Genomic DNA, 27,518 nt, shown 5'->3' on the forward strand with positions numbered 1-27,518 from the left:
CCGACGGGCATTGAGACAAGGTAGGCTTCCATGCACATTAGTAAAGCTCTCTCACCTTTCCAAATAATCGCCGCGGGAGATTTCAGGCAGGTTAAAGTACGATAAATGGAGTGGGAACCCCGGAGCACAGCCTAGCCCCTGCTGCTGCTCTCAGTGCATCACGTGATCTCCAGCGTTTAACTTTAAAAAAAGGAGACTATGATAAAATGAGAAGAACGGTAAAAAAAAAACTTAGGGGGGCAACTGAGAGTAAAAACTGTACAACAGGCATGGACGCTGTTCAAAAATACCATCCTGGAGGCCCAGGCCATACATATTCCGCGAATTAGAAAAGAAAGACGGAACTCCAAAAGACAGCCGGCCTGGTTGAAAAGTGAGGTGAAGGAAGCTATTAGGGCTAAAAGAAACGCCTTCAGAAAATGGAAGAAGGAACCGCCTGAAAATAACAAGAAGCAGCATAAGGAGTGTCAAAGCAAATGCAAGGTGCAGATAAAGAAGGCCAAGAGGGATTACGAAAAAAAGATAGCATTAGAGGCAAAAAAACATAGTAAAATTTTTTTCGGTATATTAAAAGCAGGAAGCCGGCAAAAGAATCGGTTGGGCCACTGGATGACCGAGGGGTAAAAGGGGCGATCAAGGAAGACAAAGACGTAGCGGAGAGACTGAATGAATTCTTTGCTTCGGTCTTCACCGAGGAAGATTTGGGTGGGATACCAGTGTCGGAAATGATATTTCAAGCGGACGAGTCGGAGAAACTTACTGACTTCACGGTAAACCTGGCGGACGTAATGGGGCAGTTCGGCAAACTGAAGAGTAGCAAATCTCCTGGACCGGATGGTATTCATCCTAGAGTACTGATAGAACTGAAAAATGAGCTTGCGGAGCTACTGCTAGTGATATGCAACTTATCCTTAAAATCGAGCGTGGTACCGGAAGATTGGAGGGTGGCCAATGTAACGCCCATTTTTTAAAAAGGCTCCAGGGGAGATCCGGGAAAATATAGACTGGTGAGTCTGACGTCGGTGCCGGGGAAAATGGTAGAGGCTATTATTAAAAACAAAATTACAGAGCACATTCGAGGACATGGATTACTGAGACCGAGTCAGCACGGCTTTTGTGTGGGGAAATCTTGCCTGACCAATTTACTTCAATTCTTTGAAGGAGTAAACAAACATGTGGACAAAGGGGAGCCGGTTGATATTGTGTATCTGGATTTTCAAAAGGCGTTTGACAAGGTACCTTATGAAAGGCTACAGAGGAAATTGGAGGGTCATGGGATAGGAGGAAATGTCCTATTGTGGATTAAAAACTGGTTGAAGGATAGGAAACAGAGAGTGGGGTTAAATGGGCAGTATTCACAATGGAGAAGGGTAGTTAGTGGGGTTCCTCAGGGGTCTGTGCTAGGACCGCTGCTTTTTAATATATTTATAAATGATTTAGAGATGGGAGTAACTAGCGAGGTAATTAAATTTGCTGATGACACAAAGTTATTCAAAGTCGTTAACTCGCGACAGGATTGTGAAAAATTACAAGAGGACCTTACGAGACTGGGAGACTGGGCGGCTAAATGGCAGATGACGTTTAATGTGAGCAAGTGCAAGGTGATGCATGTGGGAAAAAAGAACCCGAATTATAGTTACGTCATGCAAGGTTCCATGTTAGGAGTTAAGGATCAAGAAAGGGATCTGGGTGTCGTCGTCGATAATACACTGAAACCTTCTGCTCAGTGTGCTGCTGCGGCTAGGAAAGCGAATAGAATGTTGGGTATTATTAGGAAAGGTATGGAAAACAGGTGTGAGGATGTTATAATGCCATTGTATCGCTCCATGGTGCGACCGCACCTTGAGTATTGTGTTCAATTCTGGTCACCGCATCTCAAGAAAGATATAGTAGAATTGGAAAAGGTGCAGCGAAGGGCGACTAAAATGATAGAGGTATATAAAATAATGAGTGGAGTGGAACAGGTGGATGTGAAGCGTCTGTTCACGCTTTCCAAAAATACTAGGACTAGGGGGCATGCGATTAAACTACAGTGTAGTAAATTTAAAACAAATTGGAGAAAATGTGTTGCGTGCCTCCAACTCGATCCAGACTCAGCATCTTGACTGGAACTGCAACCCGATCCAGACTCAGCATCTTGACTGGAACTCCAACTCGATCCAGACTCAGCATCGACTGGAACCGCAACTCGATCCAGACTCAGCATCTTGACTGGAACTCCAACTCGATCCAGACTCAGCATCTTGACTGGAACTGCAACTCGATCCAGACTTAGCATCTTGGCTGCCACTGCTGCAACTCGGAGTGGACACAGCATCACGGCTGGCCTCAGTACTTGGTGTAGACTCAGCCCACAGCACAGACTCAGCATCTCGGCTGGGACTGGCACTTGGTCTGGGACTACTAAGCCACCTTCTTTCAGCTTGGGCTTCAGGAGTATCCCGTAGGGTTGGCTCCGAGAGGAGTTGGAAGCGGTAAAAGAACAGCTTGGTAGAGGCATCAATAGCAGAAACTGGGTTTTCTTCGAACCCAAGCCAGGAGACTGGAGTTCTACACCGGAATACATGGAACTGGAACGCACCGGACGGGTGCGCACTGGAGTGGAGCCCGCTGGACTGGAACACACTGGAGGGCCCCACAGGACTGGAACATACAGGAGTGAAACCCGCTGGACTGGAACACACTGGACCTAGGCTTCACCTACGCTTGACCACCTTTCCTCGAGGGTTGAGCCCTCAGGTTCTGGCAGCCGGTAGGACTTACAGGAAAACCCGGAACTGGAACTTGCAAGCAGGAACAGCAGGAATGAAGATCGAGGAGTGCCCCCTGGCACCTAGGCGCAGGCAAGGCCGACAGGCAGGGACTGTCCGGGTTCTGGCAGTCGGCAGGTTTAAACACAATGACTAGTAAACTGTACCTAGGCTAATAGAAACGCTATACCCAGGCAAACCAGTCATACACAAGAAACATACACAGAGCACACTCAGGAGACTTGAAAGCTATACACCAGCTAACAACAAAGCTGTGCCCAAGGTAACAAGTCATGCACTGGAAACAAACACAGAGCACTAGCAAAGCTATACACAGGCTAACAAGCCACACGGTGCCTAAGCTGGCTAGTCTAAACAAACACAGAGTACTAGCAAAGCTATACACAGGCTAACAAGCCACACGGTGCCTAAGCTGGCTAGTCTAAACAAACACAGGGCACTAGCAAAGCTATACACAGGCTAACAAGCCACACGGTGCCTAAGCTATCTAGTCAAACATAGAAACTCACACAGAGAAGTCAGCCCAGCAGGAGCCATCTTGGATACTGGCATAGAGGAGTCGGCGGCAGCCATCTTTGAAAAGGCATAGCCCACACAGGTGAGGTTCAGTAGGGCAATCAGCACACATAGCCAGAGAGAAACTAAGGCAGAGACAGACACAGAGGCAAGCAGAAGCCAGCACAGCCACTGACTCCCAGAAACAGGGTAAGTCTGAGGGTGGTCACAGCCACAGACGTAACAAAATGTTTCTTCACCCAACGTGTAATTAAACTCTGGAATTCATTGCCGGAAAATGTGGTGAAGGCGGTTAGCTTAGCAGAGTTTAAAAAGGGGTTGGACGGTTTCCTAAAGGACAAGTCCATAAACCGCTACTAAACGGACTTGGAAAAATCCAAAATCCCAGGAATAACATGTATAGAATGTTTGTACATTTGGGAAGCTTGCCAGGTGCCCTTGGCCTGGATCGGCCGCTGTCGTGGACAAGATGCTGGGCTCGATGGACCCTTGGTCTTTTCCCAGTATGGCATTACTTATGTACTTATGTACTTATCAGTGAATACTAACAAGGGTTTTGAACTCAGGGGCAGCTAACAGAAGACGTGCTTGTTTCTGGCGTTCTAAAGCCATTACTTACTGTATATACTCAAATATAAACCGAGTGTCACGAAATGACTATCTACCTGCCTGGGGTTACCCTGCGGCCACTTGGAGGGCCTATCCCCAGCACAGCTAAGGTCCGCCTGCACCTGCCGCTTGTGCTCTATATTAACACCTTCCTCCCACCGACTGGGTCACAACCGCCTCTGGGCGTGTCTCCCACTCTCAAATTATCCGCATTGATTTCTAGGTTACTGGAGGACACACGCCCAGTGGTCCCACAGTTCTCAGAAAGCACCCAACACACAAATCACTAGGATTCTTTATCAGTCCAGACAGGCAAGGCAAACAAATGATTATGTTTATTCTCATAAAAATATTGAACAGTGGACAGAAAATGTGCAGTCAGCAAATAGGAACAAGTAACTGAAAAATGGATCAATTATAACACTAGCTAAACATTTGTTTACTAAGTACCTGGGGAGATCAGGACATATAGCTGCTCACCAGTTATCAAATACAAATGTTTTTTGCAGGGCTTCAGCAAAGAACTTTCTGTCTCTCTTCTCCAGGGCTGAAACTGGAGCAAAAGCCAGTACTACTGGGTAACTTCCAACTCCAGGCCAATCAGAGCCCAGAACAAAAGCATTCAAAAAAAGCTGGTAACATCACTACAGACATTTCCTTTATCTGTGTTAACTAAAGAAGGGAAAGGTCAGTTCTTTGTAACAGCTTAAAACATAACATGTACCACCTGCTGGCCAAACTAGAGAAATGCACTTCAAGAATCAATAAAGACAATTCTAAAGGCTTACAACACACTGTTCTGACAGACCTCCCTCCACAAGGGACAGACCCCGGACTGCAGCCTCTACAGACCACTGATCAGGTCTCAATATCCCAGTGTCAGGGTGGTTCTGGCTCTTCCTTTCTGGAGAGTCCATCAGCTTTACCATATTCACTGCGCCTTCTGGTGCTTATAACAGAAGCTTTTACCACACTCAGCACATGTGAATGGTTTTACTCCTGTATGGCTTCTCTAGTGCTTTGTTAGCTGAGATTTATGAATAAAGCTTTTTCTACATTCATTGCATGTAAATGGTTTCATTGCTGAATGCATTCTATGCTGTTTTCCACAATAATTTTCAGCAACTGAGATTTTTCTTACACTCCGTACTTGAAACTGGTCTCTCTCCTGGGTGAAATTTTGCATTTCTTCTGGAGCTTTCTTCCTGGTTGAAGCTACTGTCATAACCAGGACATGAAGATATTCTATTATCAGCGTTTTTCTGATATTCTGTAACGTTTGCTGTATTCAGGACCGGTCAGGCCGAGGCGGTCGCATAGGGCCTCGCGCTTAAGGGGGCCCCGCGTGGCGCGCCTCAGTCAGCCTCCTTCGCTCCTGATTCCCGGCGGTATTTAAATTTACCTCCATTGCAGGCAGCGTCAGTAAAACACTGTCTGACGTCCCACCAGCCTTCCCTTCGCTCGTTCGTTGCCTCTCAGTGTCCCGCCCCCAAGGAAATGACGTCAGAAGAAGGTGGGGCACTGAGAGAACGAACGAGCGAAGGGAAGGCTGGTGGGACGTCAGACAGTGTTTCACTGACGCTGCCTGCAATGGAGGTAAATTAAAATACCGTGTTTCCTCTTTCTTTTTGGCCGGGTCTGCCATAGCCGCTGAGTCCGTGTCTCTCTTCACGGCCATCGGGCTGAGCGAGCAGAAAGCCCGGGAGACGCTGAAGAACGAGGAGCTGAGTGCGCTGCTGCGCGATGCCATAGTACAGGCTCAGAGACTACATGGTCCAGTGGCTTCCCGTCTCAAGGACCATAGGCGGCTGAGTTTTCTGGTGGGATACATTGCGGGAAAGAAGATCACCACTGACTTGCAGCTCAATGGTATGAAAACTGATTTTAGACTTATGCTCCCATTGGAGCTGATTTGCTGCTGTCTCAAGGGATTTGTCTGTTTGGTGGTTCCAAACTTCCTACTGGCTTTTGGCCTCCTAGTCCTAGCTCAAGGGATTTTAGAAACAAACACACGCACAGAGGTATAGTTGTTTTCAAAACTAGGTCTGTGAATCTACCCGTATTTTGTGTTTGTTAAATTTTAAAATGGATGAGTTGTGCATACTGTAGCTTGATAACAGCTCTTTCATTTTATGTATTTATAACAATTTATGTACTGAAATTCCTGATTAGTAATTTAATACAGTTTACAGTTTAAAAAACCACAATATTATGAAATTGTATCTTTGAATGTGATAACAATAAATTATAGTTTTGATGTAAAAAACTCCCCCACAATATTAAACATAAAAGATCTATACCATCAGTCTCCCTTTGATGAGAAAGCAGCAGACAAAATAGCCAACCCATAAATGGTGCTTTTAATTTCTTTTAAAAAAATATTTTTTTTTAATTTGCCCCAAAGTAATAGATGTCTTGCATTTCCAACGGTACAATAGATGTCGATGGCATAGTAGATAAATAGCTCTGATGTGAGCATAGCCACGTAGACAAAGTACCAGTCCAATCTTTCTGTAAGGTCAGCAGGCTGCCCTGTTCGCATGGTCTTAAATTAATGAGAATCAACAGCTTGAAAAGTACTCTTCCATACCAGAAGTCCATGCAAGTCAAATATTGCTTTCTGAAAATTCATTCTGTCCCCTGCTAGTAATTACATGTGCTGCTGTATTCTAGATAAATTTTTGCAAAGGTTTTGCAGTTGTCTGTCTTATGCAACATTGGACAGGAAGTCCCTTCGGTCAGCTAGAGCACGCAATACCTCCAGAGCTTCGCAGTGATGCAAGACTGGTCCACTTTTCCTCCAGTCGGAGGACGTCTTCAGGAGTTTCAGGAAGAGTGGGCCAAAATCACATCAGACTAGTGGGTTCTAGATATTCCAGTAGAAGGTTACAAGTTGGCGTTCTACTGCCTGGCTACTCCTCCTCTCTTCTTGCCGTCTCTTTGTTGAAAGGGAACTAAAGCGATCAAGGTTCAGGCCATTGCAGATTCTTTGCTGACGCTCTGGGCCATTGCTCCAGTTCTCCATTGTCCCAAAAAAGGAAGGCACTTTTCGTCCAGCCTTAGATCTTCAAGGTCTAAAGTGATGCCTATGAGTGTTCTGCGTTCTTATGGAGACACTAGATCGGAGAAAAGTTTTCTTCACCCAACGCATAATTAAACTCTGGAAATCGTTGCCAGAGAACGTGGTGAAGGCGGTTAGCTTGACAGAGTTTAAAAAGGGGTTAGACGGTTTCCTAAAAGACAAGTCCATAAACCGCTACTAAATGGACTTGGGAAAAATCTACAATTCCAGGAATAACATGTATAGAATGTTTGTACGTTTGGGAAGTTTGCCAAGTGCCCTTGGCCTGGATTGGCCGCTGTCGTGGACAGGATGCTGGGCTCGATGGACCCTTGGTCTTTTCCCAGTGTGGCATTACTTATGTACTTGAAGATCTGAGCCTGCCATGAGTGGGAAAGCGTGGGGTACAAATGTAACTTTAAAAAAAGAGAAGAGGGGAAGGGAGAGAGAGTTGCTGGCAGTCTGGGAGGAGAGGGAGAGATGCCAGACCACGGTGGGTGGGTGTGGGAGGTCATTAAGAGAGAACTGTGGGAGGGGAGGCAAGACAAGGCACAGCACATTAAAAAGAATGGGTGAAGGCACTGGGGGGGGGGGGAGGTTACATGAGAGAGAATGGGTGAAGACACAGGGGGGCCACATAAGAGAGAGAATGGGTGAAGGCATGGGGACACATGAGAGAGACAGAATGGGTGAAGGCACAGAGGGCACATGAAAGAAATAGAGAATGGGTGAAGGCACAGGGGATACATGAGAGAAAATGGGTGAAGGCATGGAGGGGGGCAGGTGGACATGGGAGCGGGAGGGAAGGGGAGAGAGGCGCATCGATGGACATGGATGGGAGGGCAGGGCCCAGGGAGAGAGGATTAATTGCTGGACATGGAGGGGAGGGAGGAGAATTGCTGGATCTGGATAGATGGAGGAGGGAAGGGGAGAGAGGCGCATCGATGAACATGGATGGGATGGGAGAGCAGGGCCCAGGGAGAGAGGAAAATTGCTGGACATGGATGGGAGGGCAGGGCCCAGGGAGAGGAGGAGAGGGCAGGGGAGAGAGGAGAATTGCTGGATATTGAATGGAGGGAAGGAAAGACAAAGGAAGGAGATGCACATGGATGGAGGGGAAGGGAGAATGGTAGACAGGACACCGGAGGATGGTGGACATGGTGAGAGAAAAAATATCAAATGGAAAGAAGATACTGCATAAAACAGAAGACACTGGGACCAAAGCGAATAGAAAAACTAAATGATCAGACAACAAAGGTAGAAAAAAGTATTTTATTCAGAATTTATTAATTGGAATATGTCAGCTTTTGGAAATGTGCATCTGTGATATTTTGCATGTAAGTTTCAATTTTTCTAGTATTGCTGCATGCTGAGTCTGACTTCTTGAGGTAACTTTCCAGTTCAGTATTTTGCCTTCATATCTGTTGTGTCATGTGTTTTTTCATGTGTGATCAAGGTGCAGTATCCTGCTAGCGTGTAGTATTTGCAGTCCTTTTTGTTTTTTTTTCACAAGGTAGTGTAATGGTGTTTTAGAGCCTGGTGTAATTACAGTTCTGCCTTTCCATGCATAAGGTTGTAGCTCGTCCTGACCTTGGAATTAGTGCTGTTATGGTTTGGTAAGGTTATGAGTGTGTTTTTGCACAAGTTTGTGTATAGTGTTTTGCAGTGGAGAGATTGTGTGTTCGCACCTCTGATCCCCCCGGGATTATGAGAATTGGAACTACTAATTGTAGTGGACTTGAACTGAATAATTTCTGGGGAGCGGGGGTTTTATGATAGCATTGTGCTTATTATTTCAATCAGTTTTTCTGTACAAATTTAGCTTCGTCTTTATTTGAAATTTCATAAATAAAAAATGTTCTAAAAATTTAATAATCAATGGGGTGGAGCGGGGGCGGGGCTAGGGCAGGATTAGGATGGGGCCCCACCAAATTGGTCTGCACAGGGCCCCGCACTTGCTAAGACCGGCCCTGGCTGTATTGATACAGCTTTTCCCACATTCTATACTTGTACATATTCCAGTTTCTTTATTATTTGTCAGGTGCTGTATTAGCTATTTCTCAGAGCATGTAAAATGTGTGTCTTTTATACACATTTCCTATTGTTCTAGTTCGCCCTTTGGACTGAAAGTTTTTTCACAGTCTGCACATTGAAACAGTCTCTCTTCAGTGTCAGATCCCTTTGATTATGTCTCTGGCTAGGAGGTCAGGTATGGACTCACTATCCTGACTATCTTCTTGTGAGCTATGCACAACTACTACCATGGCTGTGCGATTTGCATAGGCCTTTAACATATTTACATGAAAGGTATGCTGTTTTCTGTCTTGGCAGTCCATAGATATAACATAGTTTGTATCATTCAGGTGCTGTATGGACTTGAAAAGTCCTGCCCAATTAGCTTGAAGTTTATTCTGACGAACTGGGATTAAAACAAGTAACTGCCCTCATAAAACTCTCTATTTCGGGCCTTATGATCATACCAGGTCTTTTGCTTAGTCTAGGTTGCCTGCAAGTTCTCTCTGACAAAGTCCACAAGTTTTTCAAATCTCTGCTGCATATTAACTACATATTCAATTTCAGGGGTGTCAAAGGTATCAACTCTCCCCTCCCAATGTTCTCTTATTAGGTCAAGGGGCCCTCTCACCCTCCGGCCATAAAGCAACTCAAATGGGGAGAACCCTGTAGACTCCTGAGGTACTTCTCTGTATGCAAACAGTAGGTAGGGCAAGCATTTTTCCCAGTCATGGTTTCCTGATTCCACAAAAGTCTGCTTTAATATCCCATTAAATCTCTCCACCAACCCATTAGTTTCAGGGTGATATGGTGTGGTACGTACAGATTTCACTCCACAGTGTGCCCACAGATTCTGGATCAACTCAGACATAAACTGCGTCCCTTGGTCTGAGAGTATTTCTCATGGATATCCTACCTGGGAAAATATTTCTAGTAGGGCACTGGCAATTTTTTTCTGATTCTATGGAGGATAAGGCTACCATTTCAGGATATCTGGTAGCAAAGTCCACCACTGTCAATATATATCTTTTCGCAGTCCGGCTAGGGACAGCTGGAGGCCCCACTATATCCACAGCTATTCTCTCAAAGGACTCAATGATAATGGGTAAAAGTTTCAGGGCAGCTTGGGGGTGATCTTGGATCTTACCCGCTCTTTGGCACACATCACAGGTTCGACAATAATCAGCTATGGCTCACGATACTTCCGGCCAATAGAAGTTCTGGGTCAGTCTAGTGTGTGTGCGTGCCACCCCCTGATGTCTTGCTAGTGGAATATCATGCACAATTTGTAGAAGTTGTTCTCTGTATGCCCAGGGCACTATAAGCTGCTTGCTTGCCTGCTGTCCAGGACCTATTAGGATCAGCAGGATCAGTCTCTCTGTACAAGCCCCTTTCCACAGGATATGATCTTGTCCAGTCTCATTGGTTGGCTGACCAGCCCTCTGCCTCAGGGCTTCCAGGACAGGGTCAGAGCGCTGTGCTTCCTGAAAAGCATGTCTCTGTACTATATCAGTATATCAGTATCCATATTTGGAAGGGTCTCTGCTGGTAACTCTAACAAATCAGAGTTAAAAGTCTGATCAAAGGTGTGTCAGTTAAGTCAGGCTGTTCCATACTCACAGTCCCAGTCACCTCGGGAACTGGTGCTGCTGAAAGCACTGGAGCACCTCCTGCTGTCACTTAGTCAGCTGGTCCCACCTGGACTGGCTCAGGATTTGGAACTGGAGAGGTGATCTCTGTTCCTTCTGCTTGCTGGGCCGCCCGGCCTGACGGGTCACTATAGCTGAAATGCTGACTCTGCTATCAAGGGTAATGTTCATTGGACCCATGTCGGTCCCACACAGCATTGGTACCGGCATGTTTTTCATTATGCCTACTTCTCTGAATCCAGACTTGGTACTCCAATTCAGGAATACTCGAGCAATGGATACAGTCTCTCTGGATCCACTGGCTAGCACTACCTCTCAAGTACGCCCTGGCAGTATAGCATCTTCTGGCACTACCTCTAGTCATTCAAAGACATGATAGAGCTAGTGTCCACAAGCCCAGCCATCTGGGTCTGGTTCACAGTTACTGGAATACTGTAGTGATGTGGAAATCCATCTGCTTCCTTGCTTGATGAATGGCCAGTAACCTTTTGTGCTGCAGCAACTATGTGGGTCTCCTTCGTGGTAGTGGAGCCATCCATAAAAGCCGCCAGCTTTGGTGCAGGAACTAAAAGGCTCTTTAATCCAGACCTGGGATTATCTGGGTAATCCGCTTTGAAATGTCCTGTGTGCCCACACTAGTAACAAGGATGTTCATGTCTGAAGTCTTTAGGTATTTGGGGAATACTGGAGGGTTTGTTGACAGTCTCTGAGGTTGCAGGAATATTTGGCTTGCTGCCCTTAGATCCTGGCTGCTGCGGATAAGGACAGCTTCTCTTTGCCAACCAGGGATGGTTAGCCATAAAGATGCCAGCCAACTCAGCCGCTTTCTCTGGAATATGGGGCTGGTGATCTTCAACATGTTCCCTCACCTCTGGACAACAATGCTGAAGGAACTGCTCCAGGACCATCGGGTTTTGGCATTCCTCCAGGGTTTTAACTTCAGCTTCACTGAGTCACCACTGATGCTGGTTTCTTAGCTGAATCACAAACTCACTGTGAGTATCATCCATCCCCCTTTTGCAAAGTCCGGAACTTAAGTCTGTAGGTCTCGGGGGAAATGGCATAATGGTTCAACAAAACTTTGTGCACCTCTTCAAACTTAGAGCATGTCTCCATGGACAGTCCTTGGAATTGAGGTGGCAAATTTTTTCAAAGGCAGTTAGATATCCATCTATGTCACCTCTGGCATCATCAAACTGCGAAAACAAGCTGGGCCCAATCTGGGTTGTGGATCCTGCCTCGGGCCATGGTGTAGAGATTGGGTTGGAGCTTTGGATACGAGCTATTTCCATTTCTAACTGTATTTTCTGCAGCTGGAATTCATGCTCTCGCTCCTCCCATGCCATCGCTATTCCCGCTCCTCTCGCTGCTGGCGCTCTTCCTGTTCCTCATGCCACAGCTGGTCTAGCCACTGTTTCTCTATCATGTAGATCTGCTGGATTTCAGCAGGCGTGGCACCCGGCCCTGCCAGCACATGGGCCGTTGTCCACAAGGAGTCTGGTCTCTCCTCAGGAGAACTCTGCGCAGGCCAGTCCTGCAGTTCCTCCTCACTGAGGCCATCCAGTTGCTCTTGTGTTAGGTCAGGCATCTCCAATGTCTTCTGGCCGCTGCCAGTTGCATCAGCATACTGCTAATCTCCCAGCACTACCAAAAAAACCCTGAACTGCTATAGGGGCACCCCTGATTATCTCTCCCACCTTACTATCCTCCACTCCCCTGCCAGGGTACTCCATTCCTTAAATGACCACCATCATGTTTTACCAAGCCCTAAATTTGCCCAACTAGAGACAACTAGACACTGTGCTTTTTTCTTCCTTTCTCCTCACATTTGGAATTCTCTGCCCCTTGCCCTATGTAGTGATCTGCTTCTTAGGAGTTTTAAGGCCAGGGCAAACAAACAATTATGTTTATTCTCCTAAAAATATTGAACAGTGGACAGAAAATGTGCAATCAGGAAACAGTCACTGAAAAATGGATCAATTATAACACTAACTAAACATTTGTTTACTTTCTAGAAAGTACCTGGAGAGATCACATACAGCTGCTCATCAGTTATCAAATACAAATGTTTTTTGCAGGGCTTCAGCAAAGAACTTTCTGACTCTCTTCTCCAGGGCTGAAACTGGAGCAAAAGCCAGTACTACTGGGTAACTTCAAACTCCAGGCCAATCAGAGCCCAGAACAACAGCGTTCAAAAAAAGCTGGTTACATCACTACAGACATTTCCTTTATCTGTGTTAACTAAAGAAGGGAAAGGTCAGCTCCTTGTAACACCTTAAAACATAACATGCACCACCTGTTGGCCAAACTAGAAAAATGCACTTCAAGAATTAATAAAGGCAATTCTACAGGCTTGAAACACACTGTTTTGTCACACCGAGGTAACAGTTCTTGCCCACAGAAAGGGGAAAAACTGTTAACTCGAATACAAACCGCTGGGATTTATATTCAAGTGTACAATAATGCCCCCCCCCCCCCCCAATTGATACTGGTGTTCCTTCCTCCGCATATCCCCCACCACCCTGGTTACTTCCATTATTTACTCCATACCCCTTGCCTCCTCCTCCCCCCACAGTTACCAGCATCTTACTGGCAGTTCCTTCCTACCTTCTTTTGGCTGATGAGGTAAAATTAAGTTATTCGCTGGGCCAATGCTTGGCCTTGAGAATCTGCCCATGCTCAAGCCCCTGCACCGGCCCAGAGCATAATTTATTTTGACCTCATCAGCTGAAGGAAAGTAGGAAGGAACTGCAAGTAAAATACTGGTAACCGCAAAGGGGGGGGGGGTATGGAAGAAGAAATAGCAGTAACTGAGGTGGCAACAGGGGGTGAGGGTGGAGGAGAGACTCCAAGGTAAACCGAGACCCCATGGATTCTAGCTAGGTGGTGTTAATGAAGCAGATACAAATCCTAGGCAAACCTTCAGCCTTGTGCCCCCCTCAGTTATCTTTCAGACTCCTAGCATTGCCCTCCTCACAAAATTTTAATACAATTCCCCAATGTCATCCCTCTAAAATAATCCTATAAAAACAAATAATTGAACATAACGAGGAGAAGAGGATCCTGTGATTTTGTGTGGCTGTCAGAATCTAATTTGTTTTGGCTGCAGTTCTTCTTCTTTGCTGCCTCCCTCTAAGAGAGGGCTGTCCTTGGTGACCACCTAGTTTGCCTACTGTTTAAGGGCACCTTGAGCATAGACACTTGAAAATCTCAACAAAAGAACATGACAAAGTAAATAAATGGTATTTTATCCTTACAGAGAAAAAACAAATTTCAAAATGTGTTTTATACATCTTCATTCAATTTTTTTCAGTAGATCACATATTCCTACATTATTGTTCTAAAGATACCCAGTTTCTCACAATTTAAGTTTTTATGCCTGCCCTGAAACGTTTTCAAGGTGATATAATTCTTGAGTGATAGTTTCACCTGACTCTGCTTACAAACTCCAGATAACAATATAACAGGATGTTTCTTCTCATTGCCTTGGAGATTTCCACCCATTTGACAATTAAACCAGAGTTTAGCTTCAGTCTTTCATCTGAGAACCATCTTTCATTTAAGAACCATGAGGAAGGCATCCTCGTCAAATAGCATGAGCAAATTAATTATTTTATTGCATTTATCTCCCGCTCACTCCAATCCACTCTAGCCCCCCTGTTTACTAAGCCACGCTAGTGGCTGCTGTGCGCTACTGCTGACACAGCCCATTCACCTCAGTTACTGCCATTCACTTTGAATGGGCTGTGTCGGCATTGCTGCGCGGCTTAGTAAACGGGGGGGGGGGGGGGGGGGGGGGGGGGGGGCTATGTGAATTGTGGCAACTAAACAAATACAAACAGCACAATAATTAAAATATTAACCAACTGTTTAAAATGTAGTAGAAACTATATGGCTACAATTACCCAGGATGAGATGAAAGATGTAAAACTAATGCTACAACAAAATATAGAAGAGTTACTAACATGTATGGTGTGAACTGAGATCTAAATTTTAATAGATCTAAGAAACAAGAAGAAAGCAAATGCCATAGTGGGAAGTATTAGAATCAAAGCTCTGCAGAAGAGACAAAGACAAAAAGTCTGGCAATAAAAGTGTTGACAGTTCCATGCCGGAAAAGTTTCATCTCAATGGTTAAGAGAAAGTCCTGGGGCTCTGTGATTTGCTGCTGTACCGCCACAAGCCAACTGTGGGTGTTCAGTTTTTTTGCGCTGAAATAACCCTTTTCATTCCCTCTGGTGATGGACAGCAGAATGTCATCCCCGGGGATGGTGTCCTGGGGACCCATTCGGAAAATGTCAGTAGGCACTTTAATGTTGGTAGGAAAAGAGAGGTGGTGATAGCTTATTCTCAAAGGTAGGCTCTCGCACTCCTTATTCTCATTACAAGACAAGCGCTCACAGCGACTGTAAGAAAAGTGAGAACACAAGACAAGAGAGTAATTAATGCACATATAAGCAGGCATGCAAGCAAAGCACAAGAAAAAACTACTGTTCTATCATCTACTTAGACTAGCAAATCAGAATACAAAGAAACAGCATTTTTTTTGTTACATTTGTACCCCATGCTTTCCCACTCATAGCAGGCTCAATGTGGCTTACATATACAGGTACTTATTTGTACCTGGGGTAATGGATGGTTAAGTGACTTGCCCAGAGTCTTAAGGAGCTGCCTGTGCCTGAAGTGGGAATTGAACTCAGTTCCCCAGGACCAGAGTCCACCACCATAACCACTAGGCCACTCCTACCAGCTGCCCAATGAATACATATTAGTTTCTTAAAATATCAGTTCCCTGGGGAAAAAAGTCTCAAGGACTTTGTTCTCATCTTCTTCATCTCATCTTTGGCTTCATATTTGGGGCTGTAAGGACCACTTTGACCAGTTCTATACATAATAGAGTTTTTTCATATTCTAAAGTTTTTTGCTAAAGTCCATCATTTCCATTCCATTCTCGACCCCCTCCCCCAGCCACCCCCTTCCTATCACCATGTATCAAACATCTGCAACATTATTCAAAAATTAAAATAATACATTTCTTGCTGTTCCTTAGTAGAGATTGGTCCTCATGAAAGTAAGATACCAGTGGTAAGAATGACTATAAGGAAGTAAGATACTGGTGGTAAGAATGACTATAAGGAAAGAACTGAATACATTGTATGGACTATTTTAATCTTGACTATCAACGTGATTACTTAGTTGTGGTGGTAGCTTCAAGATGCAAACAGATATGCATTGGGAATTAGTTTGATATCACTAAGTGACGTGATCCTAATTCTGCAGAAGCAATCTCAAGTTATGCATGTATAATTTATTTATTTATTTATTTATTTATTTGCTGCATTTATATCCCACATTTTCCCATCTATTTGCAGGCTCAATGTAACTTACAATATGATACAACAATCACATTAATGGGATAAGGAAATCAGAATATAGATAACAAATAAGGTGCATGAGAATATCATGGTAATCATATTAGCGGAATAACAATTTTAGCCTTATTGCAGTTAAGGTGCACAGAAAATTATGTATAATGAGAAGTGGGTAAATAGATAAAACATAACATAATGATAACAGGATAAGATATAATGTTCCATAATTTGGGTGTAAGTTAGGATAAACAGAGTTGAAAAGTTCCATTAAACTTGTATCTGGTGAAGTTTAGGTGCCGGTTTTTATGGGGGATCTTTTTTGTACGTTTTATTGAACAAATAAGTCTTCAGTAATTTCCATAAGGTCATCAGGTTATGTGTTGTTCTCAAGGTGGTCGGTAATTCATTCCATAGTTGAGTACAGATGTATGAGAAGCTAGATGCATGTATTGATTTATATTTAAGTCCTTAGCAATTGGGGTAATGAAGATTTAAGTAAGTGCGTGATGAACTTTTGTTATTTCTCTCTGGTAGATCTATCAGATTTGGCATATAGAAAGGGGCATCTCCATAAATAATTTTATGGACTAAGGTGCATATTTTGAATGCAATTCGATCTTTCAGAGGAAGCCAATGCAATTTTTCTCTAAGGGGTCCAGCACTTTCATATTTCGCCTTTCCAAAAATCAGTCTGGCTGCGGTGTTCTGGGCAGTCTGAAGTCTCTTGATGGTTTGAATCTTGCATCCCGCGTATTAGGAATTACAGTAGTCCAGATGACTCAGTACTCATGATTGCACTAGGTTACGGAATGTCTCCCTTGGGAAGAAAGGTTTCACTCTTCTAAGCTTCCACATTGCATAGAACATTTTCTTTATAACATTATTCACGTGGTTATCTAGATTTAGATTACGATCAATTGTTACGCCTAGGAGTCTCAAGGTGTCTGCAACTGTCAGGATTCTTGTGGAACCACTGGGTTAGTGAGCCCTTGGACCACTGCTGAGGAGCGGCAGCGGCAGGAGAATCACCCAAACACAAGACAAGGCAGAACAGACTTACCGGCAAACCCAGGACTGGAACTACCAGACGGAAACTGCAGCTGAGGCAACGCAAGCTGGAGCAAGCAGGACAGGAAATCAGCCAAACTTCACCTGCACTTGACTGCCGTTCCTCAGGAGTTGAGCCCCTGGGTGCAGGACTTACCGGACAGGGCAGGAAGTCAGACTGCAGGGCTCAGCAGCCGGCCAGCAAACAGCAGATCACTCCAGAAACCACACCGGGGTCCCAGACAGCAGCAAGCAGAGAAATATTCCAGGAACCAGACAGGGTCAAAGTCAGGCAGCAAGCTATAGAATAAACCAGGAGACAAGCCGGGTCTAGGCAGGCAGCAGACCGTAGAATAAACCAGGAAACAAGCAGGGTCAAAGCTGCAACCAGGAATAACACAGAAGCACTGCAACTAACTCTCACCAAAGGAAACTCCTCTGAGGACCTCTGTTGCAAGGCAAACTAGAAGGCTTCCCAGGTGATTAATAAAGGCAACATACAAGGGAGTTCACCAGGTGCGGGTACTGCTTAGTTCCAAAAAACTCCCAAAACAATCTGGAAGGCTGGAAGATCCGGACCGGACCGGAATATCTTCTGGAACATGGGAAACAGCAAGCAATCCCATAGCAGCCACCAGGTCTAACCACCGGGAGGCGAGGTGACTGAGAGCAAGGAACAGGGGTACAACCGTGACAGCAACAGGGAAGAGTGTGTTCATATTGGTGTATTTGATTTTATTATATTGCGATGATATTATAAGGCATTGTGTCTTTTCAGCGTTGAACTTCAGATGAAATGCATCCGCCCATGAATTCATAACCTGGAAGCTGAGATTGATTTTGTCTGCAATTTCTGATAAATTGTTTTTAAACAAAATATATATCGTCACATCATCAGCATAAATATATGGGTTTAGGTCCAGGTTGGATAAAGATCTGGCCAGTGGTAGCATCATTAAATTATTTTTCCCCCCAGAAATTTTATTAAATTTCATATAAGAACAAAACTTATAAAGTTCCAATACATAAACAAACATATTGTGCAGAGGAAAAGAAAAATTGTGAGTCCATCACTGCAGGATGTTGATATAGTCTTTGAGAGGTGACCATATTAGGTTCTTCTTGTTGATGGCTCCTGTTAGATGTGCGGAAGCCAATTCATACTTGTAGTATAGCAAAACAGATTGCCACCAGAAGTGTTCGTTCAGATGAGTCGAATTTTTCCAGTTTGCTAATATTATTTGCTAGCCAATTGTGATTAATGTGTCAAACAGTACACTATTATGATCTGTTAAACAAATATCAGATGAACATGACTTGAATATAATCGATGAAATATTGAGATTTATATTGAGTTTGAAAATCTGACAGATAATTTTCCAAATTGATTGCCAGAAAGGTTTGACTTTTATACATTCATATAACAAGTGCACTAATGTGCCAATGTTATCTTGACAATGCCAGCATAGGTTAGTTGTTGATAATTTTGCATTATACATTTTACGTGGGGTCCATACAGCTCTATGGTATAAGAAATACATTGATTGCATAACATTCGCTGAAGCTAATGGCCTAGTCAAAGATAGCCAGAGTTTAGGTTGTGTAGAGTTAGAGAATTTGTGTTTGGAGTCTATTTCCCATGTCTCTCTTAGTGTAGAGTTGGCTTTAAGGTATGTTGTAAGGAGCTTCTTATATATGGTAGAAGCCATGTGGCTTTTGTTCATTAACATTTCTATGAATTGGTATATGGAAGGTTTTTGAGTGGGATCATATGTCAGTAGGCCAGATTTTTTGATACAGTGCGACAACTGTATCCAATGATAATATTGAGTGCTAGGAAGATGAAATTGCTTTTGGAGATCTTGAAAGGATAATAGATTATTTTGACCTTTTTGACATAAGTCTTTGATAGTCCATATATTAGTCCATAATTTCCAGTAGATTATGCTTTGGTTTATTTGAAGTTTGGGGTTGTTCCAGATAACTGTTTGTGACGAAGAGGGGATGGGTAAGTCAAGTGATTTATCGAGATATTGTAGACAAACTTTGGTAAAGTTAATTATAGGATTGTCAACTTTGAAAGGGGTAGCGGTCATATAGATGAGTTGTTGCAAAGGAAGGGAGTGAAACAAAGTTTGCTCTAGTCGTAGCCATAGAGGCTTATATTCTTTTTCTATAGGGAACCAGTGACAACCTTGCTGAGCAATAAATGCTTTATGATATAAGGTGAAGTCAGGGAAGAAAACTCCAAGTTCTTCTTTTGGAGCTTTTAGTTTTTTTAAAGAAATTCTGGGAGTTTTGGATTTCCAAAGGAAAGTGGTCAGTAATCTTTCTACTTGTTTATAGAACGAAGCCTGGAAAAGAATCGGGATCATGCTTAATATAAAGTTAATTTTGGGAGAAATCATCATTTTGATGGTTTCTATTCTGCCCCACCAGGAAATATGTAATGGGTGCCATTTAAGAATAAGATCTTTGAGAAGTTTTATTATTTTTTCACTATTGTATTTAATAGTATCTTGTATTGTGCAGTGCAAATCAATACCGAGGTATCTGAGTCCTTTAGAGGACCATGTTAGATTGAATGGTTGGATTAAATCAGGTACTGCGTGAATATTAAGTGGCAAAACTTCTGTTTTGGATTGATTAACTTTATATCCAGAAAAGCTCAAAAAGGATTGTATTAGAGAAAAGAGAGGTGGGAGGGAAGTCTCAGGATAGGAAATGTATAGGAGAATATCATCTGCGTATGCAGATATTTTGAACTGTTTATTTTGACAAGTGATTCCGGTTATTTCTGTTTGGGAGTCAATGGCAAGTAAAAGTGGTTCTAATGCCAAATTGAATAAATACGGGGACAAAGGGCAACCTTGCCTCGTGCCTCTTTGAAGCGTTATAACCTCAGATAAGTGATTGTTTTCAATTATTCTAGCAATAGGGTGAGTATAAAGAACTTTGACCTTATTTATAAAATCTGTAGGCGCTCCAAACCATTTTAAAGTTTGAAATAAATATCGCCATTCCACTCTGTCAAAAGCCTTTTCTGCGTCTAATGACATTGCAATTATGGGGCAATCTTGATTCATAGAAGCTTGTTGGAGGTGGAAGAATAATCTAGTGTTGTCCAATATTAATCTGTTCGGCATGAATCCTATTTGATTTGGGGATATAACTTTACTGATTACGTTTTTTAGTCTATTTGTGATAAGTTTAGCATAAACCTTATAGTCTGTATTAAGGAGTGAAATAGGTCTATAATTTTGTATTAATTGAGGGTCCTTGTTAGGTTTTGGAATTACTATGATAATAGCTTCAGAAAATCTGTTTGTGGCAACATTTGTAGGATTACTAACATTGAATAACTGGAGTAGGACAGTGGAGAGAGAGTTGTGAAATATTTTATAGAATTCCACAGTATGCCATCAGGGCCTGGTGCTTTGTGAGAAGGAAGGTCTTTGAGTGCTTGAAGGAATTCTTTTATATTGTATGCTTTGGACATGTTTTCATTATCTAGATCAGACCATTGTGGCTGTTTAAGATGAGTGAGAAAACTTTGGGCTTTTGTGGGGTCTTCATCTGTCTCAGATGTATATAAGGTATCGTAGAACTCATGAAACGATTTCAATATGTCAGTTGGTGAAGTAACTACTTTGTTTTGATTGTTTTTTATAGATGGTATTTGAGCTTTGATTCTTTTATGTTTAAGATAATTAGCTAGAATCTTACCACTTTTATTGTTACCATTATAGTAGTGCAATTTGGTTTGGAAAATTTCCTGAGTGGCTGATTCACTAACTATTCTATTATATTGGTATTTGAGTTGATATAGTTCTGTTAAGAATTTTCTGTCTTGTGTGGAGTGGAAGTTGCCCTCAGTTTCTTTAATTTGTTTTTCTAGTTTTTCAAGTAAGGCAGTTTGTTCTTTCTTTTTAAATGCTGCAATAGATATCATCTCACCTCTCAGGGTGGCTTTAAAGGCTTCCCATATTGTAAGAAGAGAGATTGAGGGGTCTGAAGTTGTTTGAAAAAACTCACAGATAAGATCATTTATTCTTTGTTTAATTTTTGGGTCTGCTAAGAGATTGGCATTCATTCGCCATAGAGGGGATTTGGTGTTTAGATTTTGGTATAATGAAAGTTGTAGCGTTATTGGAGCATGATCAGAGATAATGGTGTGTCCATTTGTGTATGCTAGAGACCACAGGATTCTCGTTTTAGCTGGTTTTTTCTTGACTTTTATGCACCATATTTGCCCCTTTACGAAGGTTTCAAATTAGCCCCTGACGCAGCCCTAGGTGGGCGAAACACGGCCTGTGTCGGGCGATTTGTTCATACACAGTATCTTCAATAAAATCTTTTTGTTGTGACATTGATCTGCTGGCTTTCTTTCCCCTACTTGGATGTGTATGCACTTCTGTCTAGCCAAGGATCTAAGGGGAGGTTAAAATCACCTGCCATAATTATAGGGGCTGGAGTAAAAGAAGAAATTGTTTGGGACAGTGTGTGGAAAAATTCAGGTGTGTCACTGTTGCATAGACATTAATTAATAATATCTTTTGTGAAGAGATTTCTAGGTTGACAATTATCCAACGCCCTTCTGTGTCAACTGACTGTTCAAGAATTTTATATTGAAGATCTTTATGCATAAGTATAGAGACTCCATTCCGTCTACCTACTGAAGGAGCATCGACGGACTGTGATAACCATTTGTATGCAGTAGTTAATTTACTTAAGTTATTAACATGAGTTTCTTGTAAGAAAATTATGGAAAATTATGGAAGCATCATTAAATTAAATAGAATCGAAGAAAGCGGAGATCCTTGAGGCACACCGCATACAGGTCTCCATGGCTGTGATATGATCGATTTAGATATTACCCTGTATGTTCTTGTCATTAGGAAACTATGAAACCAATTCAGTACATTCCCTCCAATACCAAAATACTCTAGAATGTTTAATAGGATGTCATGATCGACCATGTCAAAGGCGCTGGACATGTCAAATTGTAAAAGAAGCACATTGTTTCCAGCTGCAATTTTTTGTTTGAATTTGGTCTTAAGTGTTATAAGGACTGTTTCGGTACTGTGATTGGCACGGAAACCAGATTGGGATGCGTGTAGTATTGAGAATTTGCTCAAGTAGTCGGTGAGTTGTTTAGTCACCAGACTTTCCATCAACTTGACCACTAATGGGATGGATGCCACTGGTCTATAATTAGATATATCATTTAGTTTTTTCTTTTGGTCTTTGGGAATTGGTGTGAGTAGGATATTACCCCTGTCAGTGGGAAAGAATCCAAATTGAAACATGTGATTCAGATAGGAGGTGAGATCAGCTATGAAATAACTACTAGCATTCTTCCACTACTCATGATGTATTGTAAGCCACTTTGAGCCTGCAAAGAGGTGGGATACAAATGCAACAAATAAATAAATCATTTTGCAACTTTAAAAAAGAGAAGTTTAGATTTATCAAACAAAGAAGATATAAACAACTTTATATTGTATTACGGGTACAAAGATTTATTTTGATCAAAATAAGTTCAACTACATGACTGTTTCAGGGGCATGGATTTGATGCTCAGTTTGAATGGGGAACGGAATACTGTGGAAACAGCATTCAAAACCCGTTTTGGGGAGGGAACCATAGATATTGTGCAGCAGCCCAGACTTAGGACATAAAGAGGCGTATTTTCAAAGCACTTAGACTTATAAAGTTACATAGCAACCTGCAGAACTTTATAAGTATAAGTGCTTTGAAAATGAGCCCCATAATTGCAAGGTTCTGGAAAGAACCTTGATATATGGCCATCAGCTGAGGACTGTCATTACAACAACTAGCCTAAGTGAGTTGGGATGAGATAAAAATATAAAACAGGAGGAAAGAAAACAGCCAGGTATTTGCAAATGAATATTCTAGCTCTGATTGTAATTGAATTGGAAGCTCAGCATAGCGGGTGTCATGTCCCCTACCTCAACGCAAGTGGTGTCCTCAGGCTGCGCAGGGTCCCTTCGACACGCACACTTGACTGGCACAGCCCTGAGCCATGTGTGTGTAGTTCTTCTCTGGCTGCAGGCTCCTTGATTGCTTTGCTTCCATGCACCTGGCTCTGCTCTCTCTCTGCCTGGCTTCCAGGCTCCTTGATTGCTTTGCTTCCACCCACCTGGGTCTGCTCTTCCTCTGCCTGGCTTCCCTTGCTTCTCTCCTATTGGTCTTCCGGTTCTTCCTTCCTCTGCTCTTGTCCTATGGCTGTACCCCTTCTCCCTGTTGATGTCAGACGCCAGCACTTTATCAGCTGAGCTCTCCCTAAACTCCTTGCTTCGGCTTCTACTTTGGTAGGTGTTACTTGCTCAGTAGTGTGCTTCTCCTCTACTTTGTTCTTCGTTGCTGACTTAGCATGTACCTGGATTACTCTTGTGTCTGCTGCCTGCCTACTGACCTTGCCTGTACCTGGATTACTCTCGTGTCTGCTGCCTGCCTACTGACTCTGCCTGTACCTGGATCACTCTCTTGCCTGCTGCCTGTCTGGCCATCATGTTCATCACCCCTCTTCCTACTCCATCTCGTAAGCCCTGCAGGCTGCCTGCACCTAGGGGCTCAACCTCTGGGAAATGGCGGTCAACGCAGGTGAAACCCGAGGTTGTCCGGCTGCCAAGCAGAACCTGGTCCGAGTACTGGGCTCGACAGCGCTGTACTTGGTACAAGAACTCACAGGTCTGACAGCAGGAGAAAACTGATGAGTCAAAAACAAATAGAATAAAGCTATATAGTTATAGTTTGTAGTTTACTGAACTTGCTTAACCACTCTAGCTGCCAAAGCAGAGCACAGCGGTGTACAAAGCTAAAAAAATACATATGGAAAAGAACTTCAAATGATGATAGGAAAGAGAAAATATCACACAAAGAAAAAAAAAAGAGGTACTGTTGTTCAAAGAACACAGTCAAAAACAAGGGTGACAGGACCCGACTAGCCGGCAGTAGCTCATCAATAGTCATCTCCAAAGCTTGTCTGAAAAGCCAAGCTTTTAGGTTGGTCTTAAAACTCCTAAGTGGCAGATCACTACGTGGGGCAAGGGGCAGAGAATTCCAAACGTGAAGAGAAAGGAAGAAAAAAGCACAGTGTCTAGTTGTCTCTAGTAGGGTGAATTTAGGGCTTGGTAAAACAAGACGGTGGTCATTTAAGGAACGGAGTACCCTGGCAGGGGAGTAGGGGATAGAAGGTGGGAGAGATAATCAGGTGTGCCTAGCCTAAAAGCCTTAACTGTCAGCAGGGCAACTTTATAAGTGATCTGATATTCCACTGGAGGTCAGTGGTGCTGTTTTAATAGAGGGGATGTGTGATCAGAATGGTGAGCATGGCATAGTAATCTAATGTCTGTGTTTTGTAAAGTCTGTAACTTCTTAAGAGCAGACTGAGGTAGGCCCAAACAAATGATATTGAACAAATGATTACCTCCGTCGAAGCGCGCGCCATTTAAAGTCCTGCTGCATGCTGGCCATCTCCAGGCTTCCCCTGTTTGCTTCAGATGATGTTCGTGCCTTAGTCCCGCCTTCATTCTGACGTCATTTCCTTTTTTCGCGAAGGCGGGACTAAGGCACGAACATCATCCGAAGCAAGCAGGGGAAGCCTGGAGAAGGCCAGCCAGCACGCAGCAGGGCTTTAAATGGCGGCGCTTCAACGGAGGTAATTAAAAAAAGACGGAGGGGAGCGGGAGGGGAGGGTGGGAGCGAAGGACATCTTTGGACATGCTTCGGAGCGGCAGGGGAGAGAGGAGAATCGCTGGATTGGTAGAGGGGGCAGGGGAGAGACCTGCTGGGCATGGGTGGGTAGAGGGGGGCAGGGGAGAGAAGAGAATTGCTGGGTATGGATGGATAGAGAGGGGCAGGGGAGAGAGGAGAGTTTCAGGACATGGATGGAGGTGAGAGCAAGAGAAATTCTGGACATGGATGGAGGGGAGGGAAGGGAGAGAGAAGAAATGCTGGACATGGAGGGAAGATAGAGGAAGGAGATTAGATGAGGGAAAAGGAAGTGAGGAGAGAAACTGCACATGGATGGAGAAAATAGGCAGAAGCTGGATCCACTGTACAGTCAAGTATGCGGAGGACCAGAAATGAAGAAGAAAGGAGGAAAGAAAAGAAATAAATGGAAAGGAAGCCCTGGAAACGGAGTCAAGGGAACAGATAGAGAGCAGCAGAATCAGATACTGGACCAGCATGATCAGAGAAACAAAGTCACCAGACAACAAAGGTAGAAAAAAAATAATTGTATTTTCATTATAGTGTTTGGAATATGTCCACTTTGAGAATCAGGTGCTGAACGTTAAAAGTTTATATTTATTTACTTATTTATGGCATTTTATCCCATATTAAACATGAATTAGATTGGAACCTGGGATAATTTAAATTTTTTTTCCTGGAGAGAGTAATGTGTTGGCCGCCCCCTCCCCTGGGGTATAGCCAGCTCTGCAATTTTTTTTTTTGGGGGGGGCACCGAGGTGGATGGGGGGGGGGGCGCCGAGGTGGACCGGGGGGGGGGGGGGCGCTGAGGTGGACCAGGGAGAGAGCCTGTTGTTAAAAATTTACCAGCACACCACTGGATACAGGAGATTGATTATTTTGACTGCTATCTTCCTAAACTAAAACAGTAATGTAAATGTCCTCTTTAAAACTCAGTGATACTTACCAAATGATATAAAGGTAAAGTTTGTATATTTATGATCACAATCATCAGGCAAAACCGCATATAGCTCAGTATGGTTGAAAGGATGCAGTATCTGCTCTATGTACAAGAGTGGCTGTAAATAGCGTGGCTACTACTCTCTTGTCTTTATGGAGGAAAAAGCCTCTGTATTCCCGATACAGAAAACAATACATTCTGATTTTATGGGATGGAATCTTCATTGGCTAAAAAACCCTCTTTTTGTACAAACTATAATACAAGTTTTAGTCTACTATCAGCCTTATTTTCGAAAGAGAAAGACGCCCAGATTTCGACCCAAATCGGGAGATGGGTATCTTTCTCCCGTTGGCGCCCAAATCGATATAATCGAAAGCCGATTTTGGGCGTCTTCAACTGCAATCTGTCGCAGAGACGGGCAAAGTTGATGGGGGCATGTCGGAGGCGTGGTGGCGGGACTGGGGCGTGTTTATCGGCCGAGGAGAGATGGGCACCCTCGGACGATAATCGAAAAAAGAAAGGCGTTTTTAGCACAAATTTGGGTCACTTTTTTGGACCCTTTTTTTTAATGAACAAGTCCCAAAAAAGTGCCCTAAATGACCAGATGACCACTGGAGGGAATCGGGGATGACCACCCCTGACTCCCTCAGTGGTCACTAACCCCCTCCCAACAAAAAAAAAACAACTTTAACAACTTTTTTTTTCCAGCCTGTATGCCAGCCTCAAATGCCATACCCAGTTCCATCCTGGAGCAGTTGTTAGTGGGTGCAGTGGACGTCAGTCAGGTGGACCGAGGCCCATCCCCCCTACCTGTTACACTTGTGGTGGTAAATGGGAGTGCTCCAAACCACCCCCAAAACCCACTGTACCCACATCTAGGTGCCCCCTTCAGCCATAAGTGCTATGGCAATGGTGTAGAGTTGTGGGCAGTGAGTTTTTGGGGGGGGGATTTGGGGGGCTCAGCACCCAAGGGAAGGGAGCTATGGACTTGGGAGGTATTTGACTTTTTAAAAAATTGTTACAAGTGCCCCCTAGGGTGCCCGGTTGGTGTCCTGGCATGTGAGGGGGACCAGTGCACTATGAATCCTGGCCCCTCCCACGACCCAATGCCTTGGATTTGTTCGTTTTTGAGCTGGGCGCCTTCGGTTTCCATTATCGCTGAAAAACGAAACCTCCTAGCTCAAATCTGCACAAATCCGATGCATTTGCCAAGCACTAACCGTATTATCGGAAAAAAAAGATGGACGCCCATTTTTTTCAAAAATACGGTCTGTCCCGCCCCTTCAAGTACCCGTTCTCGGAGATAGATGCCCATGGAGATGGGTATTCGTGTTCGATTATGCCCCTCTATGTGTTTGTACATATCTTAAAGTGTCTAGCACTTATCTTAGTCTGGCAGTGTTGCAGTATTGCTCCCGACGGGGTCCCGTTTCGCCATCTTCGGCTTTTTCAAGGAAAAATGACCTCATACTGCATGTGCTGATATCTGTAATTTCCTTTTTCAAGATAATCTATATTTACAAACATCAGGCATTGCCATGGGTGCGACATTCGCACCGTCAGCGGCAAATTTATTCATGTCACAGTGTGAAGAAAATTGGCTTGAAAAATGCCCTTATGATGATAATATCAGAATTTGGTTAAGATACATCGATGATGTATTTCTCCTTTGGAAAGGGGATGACACCAGCCTGACTCAATTTGTTGGCTGGCTCAACAGCAGAAGTACAGCAATACAGTTCACCTTTGAAAGCTCAAGGGACAACATTCATTTTTTGGATGTAAACATACATAAAATGGGGA

The 27,518-nt window shown here is 43.6% G+C and overlaps 1 protein-coding gene across 5 annotated transcripts in view; it reads right to left on the reverse strand.

The window, feature by feature from the left end:
• FBLN1 (fibulin 1) overlaps positions 1 to 27,518 on the reverse strand; it is a 1,130,965-nt gene that overhangs the window by 200,727 nt on the left and 902,720 nt on the right. Inside the window, exon 15 of one of the 5 annotated variants that reach the window (XM_030215291.1) lies at positions 14,427 to 15,025. The exons of the other annotated variants lie outside the window; for them this stretch is intronic. Within the exon in view, the coding sequence (XP_030071151.1) occupies positions 14,668 to 15,025 (358 nt within the window). The 3' untranslated portion in view covers positions 14,427 to 14,667. Of the gene's footprint in view, positions 1 to 14,426; positions 15,026 to 27,518 lie in introns of those variants that run through there. 5 annotated transcript variants of the gene reach the window in all.

This window comes from Microcaecilia unicolor, chromosome 9 (assembly GCF_901765095.1).
Source record: "Microcaecilia unicolor chromosome 9, aMicUni1.1, whole genome shotgun sequence".
NCBI classification, from domain to species: Eukaryota; Metazoa; Chordata; class Amphibia; order Gymnophiona; family Siphonopidae; genus Microcaecilia; species Microcaecilia unicolor.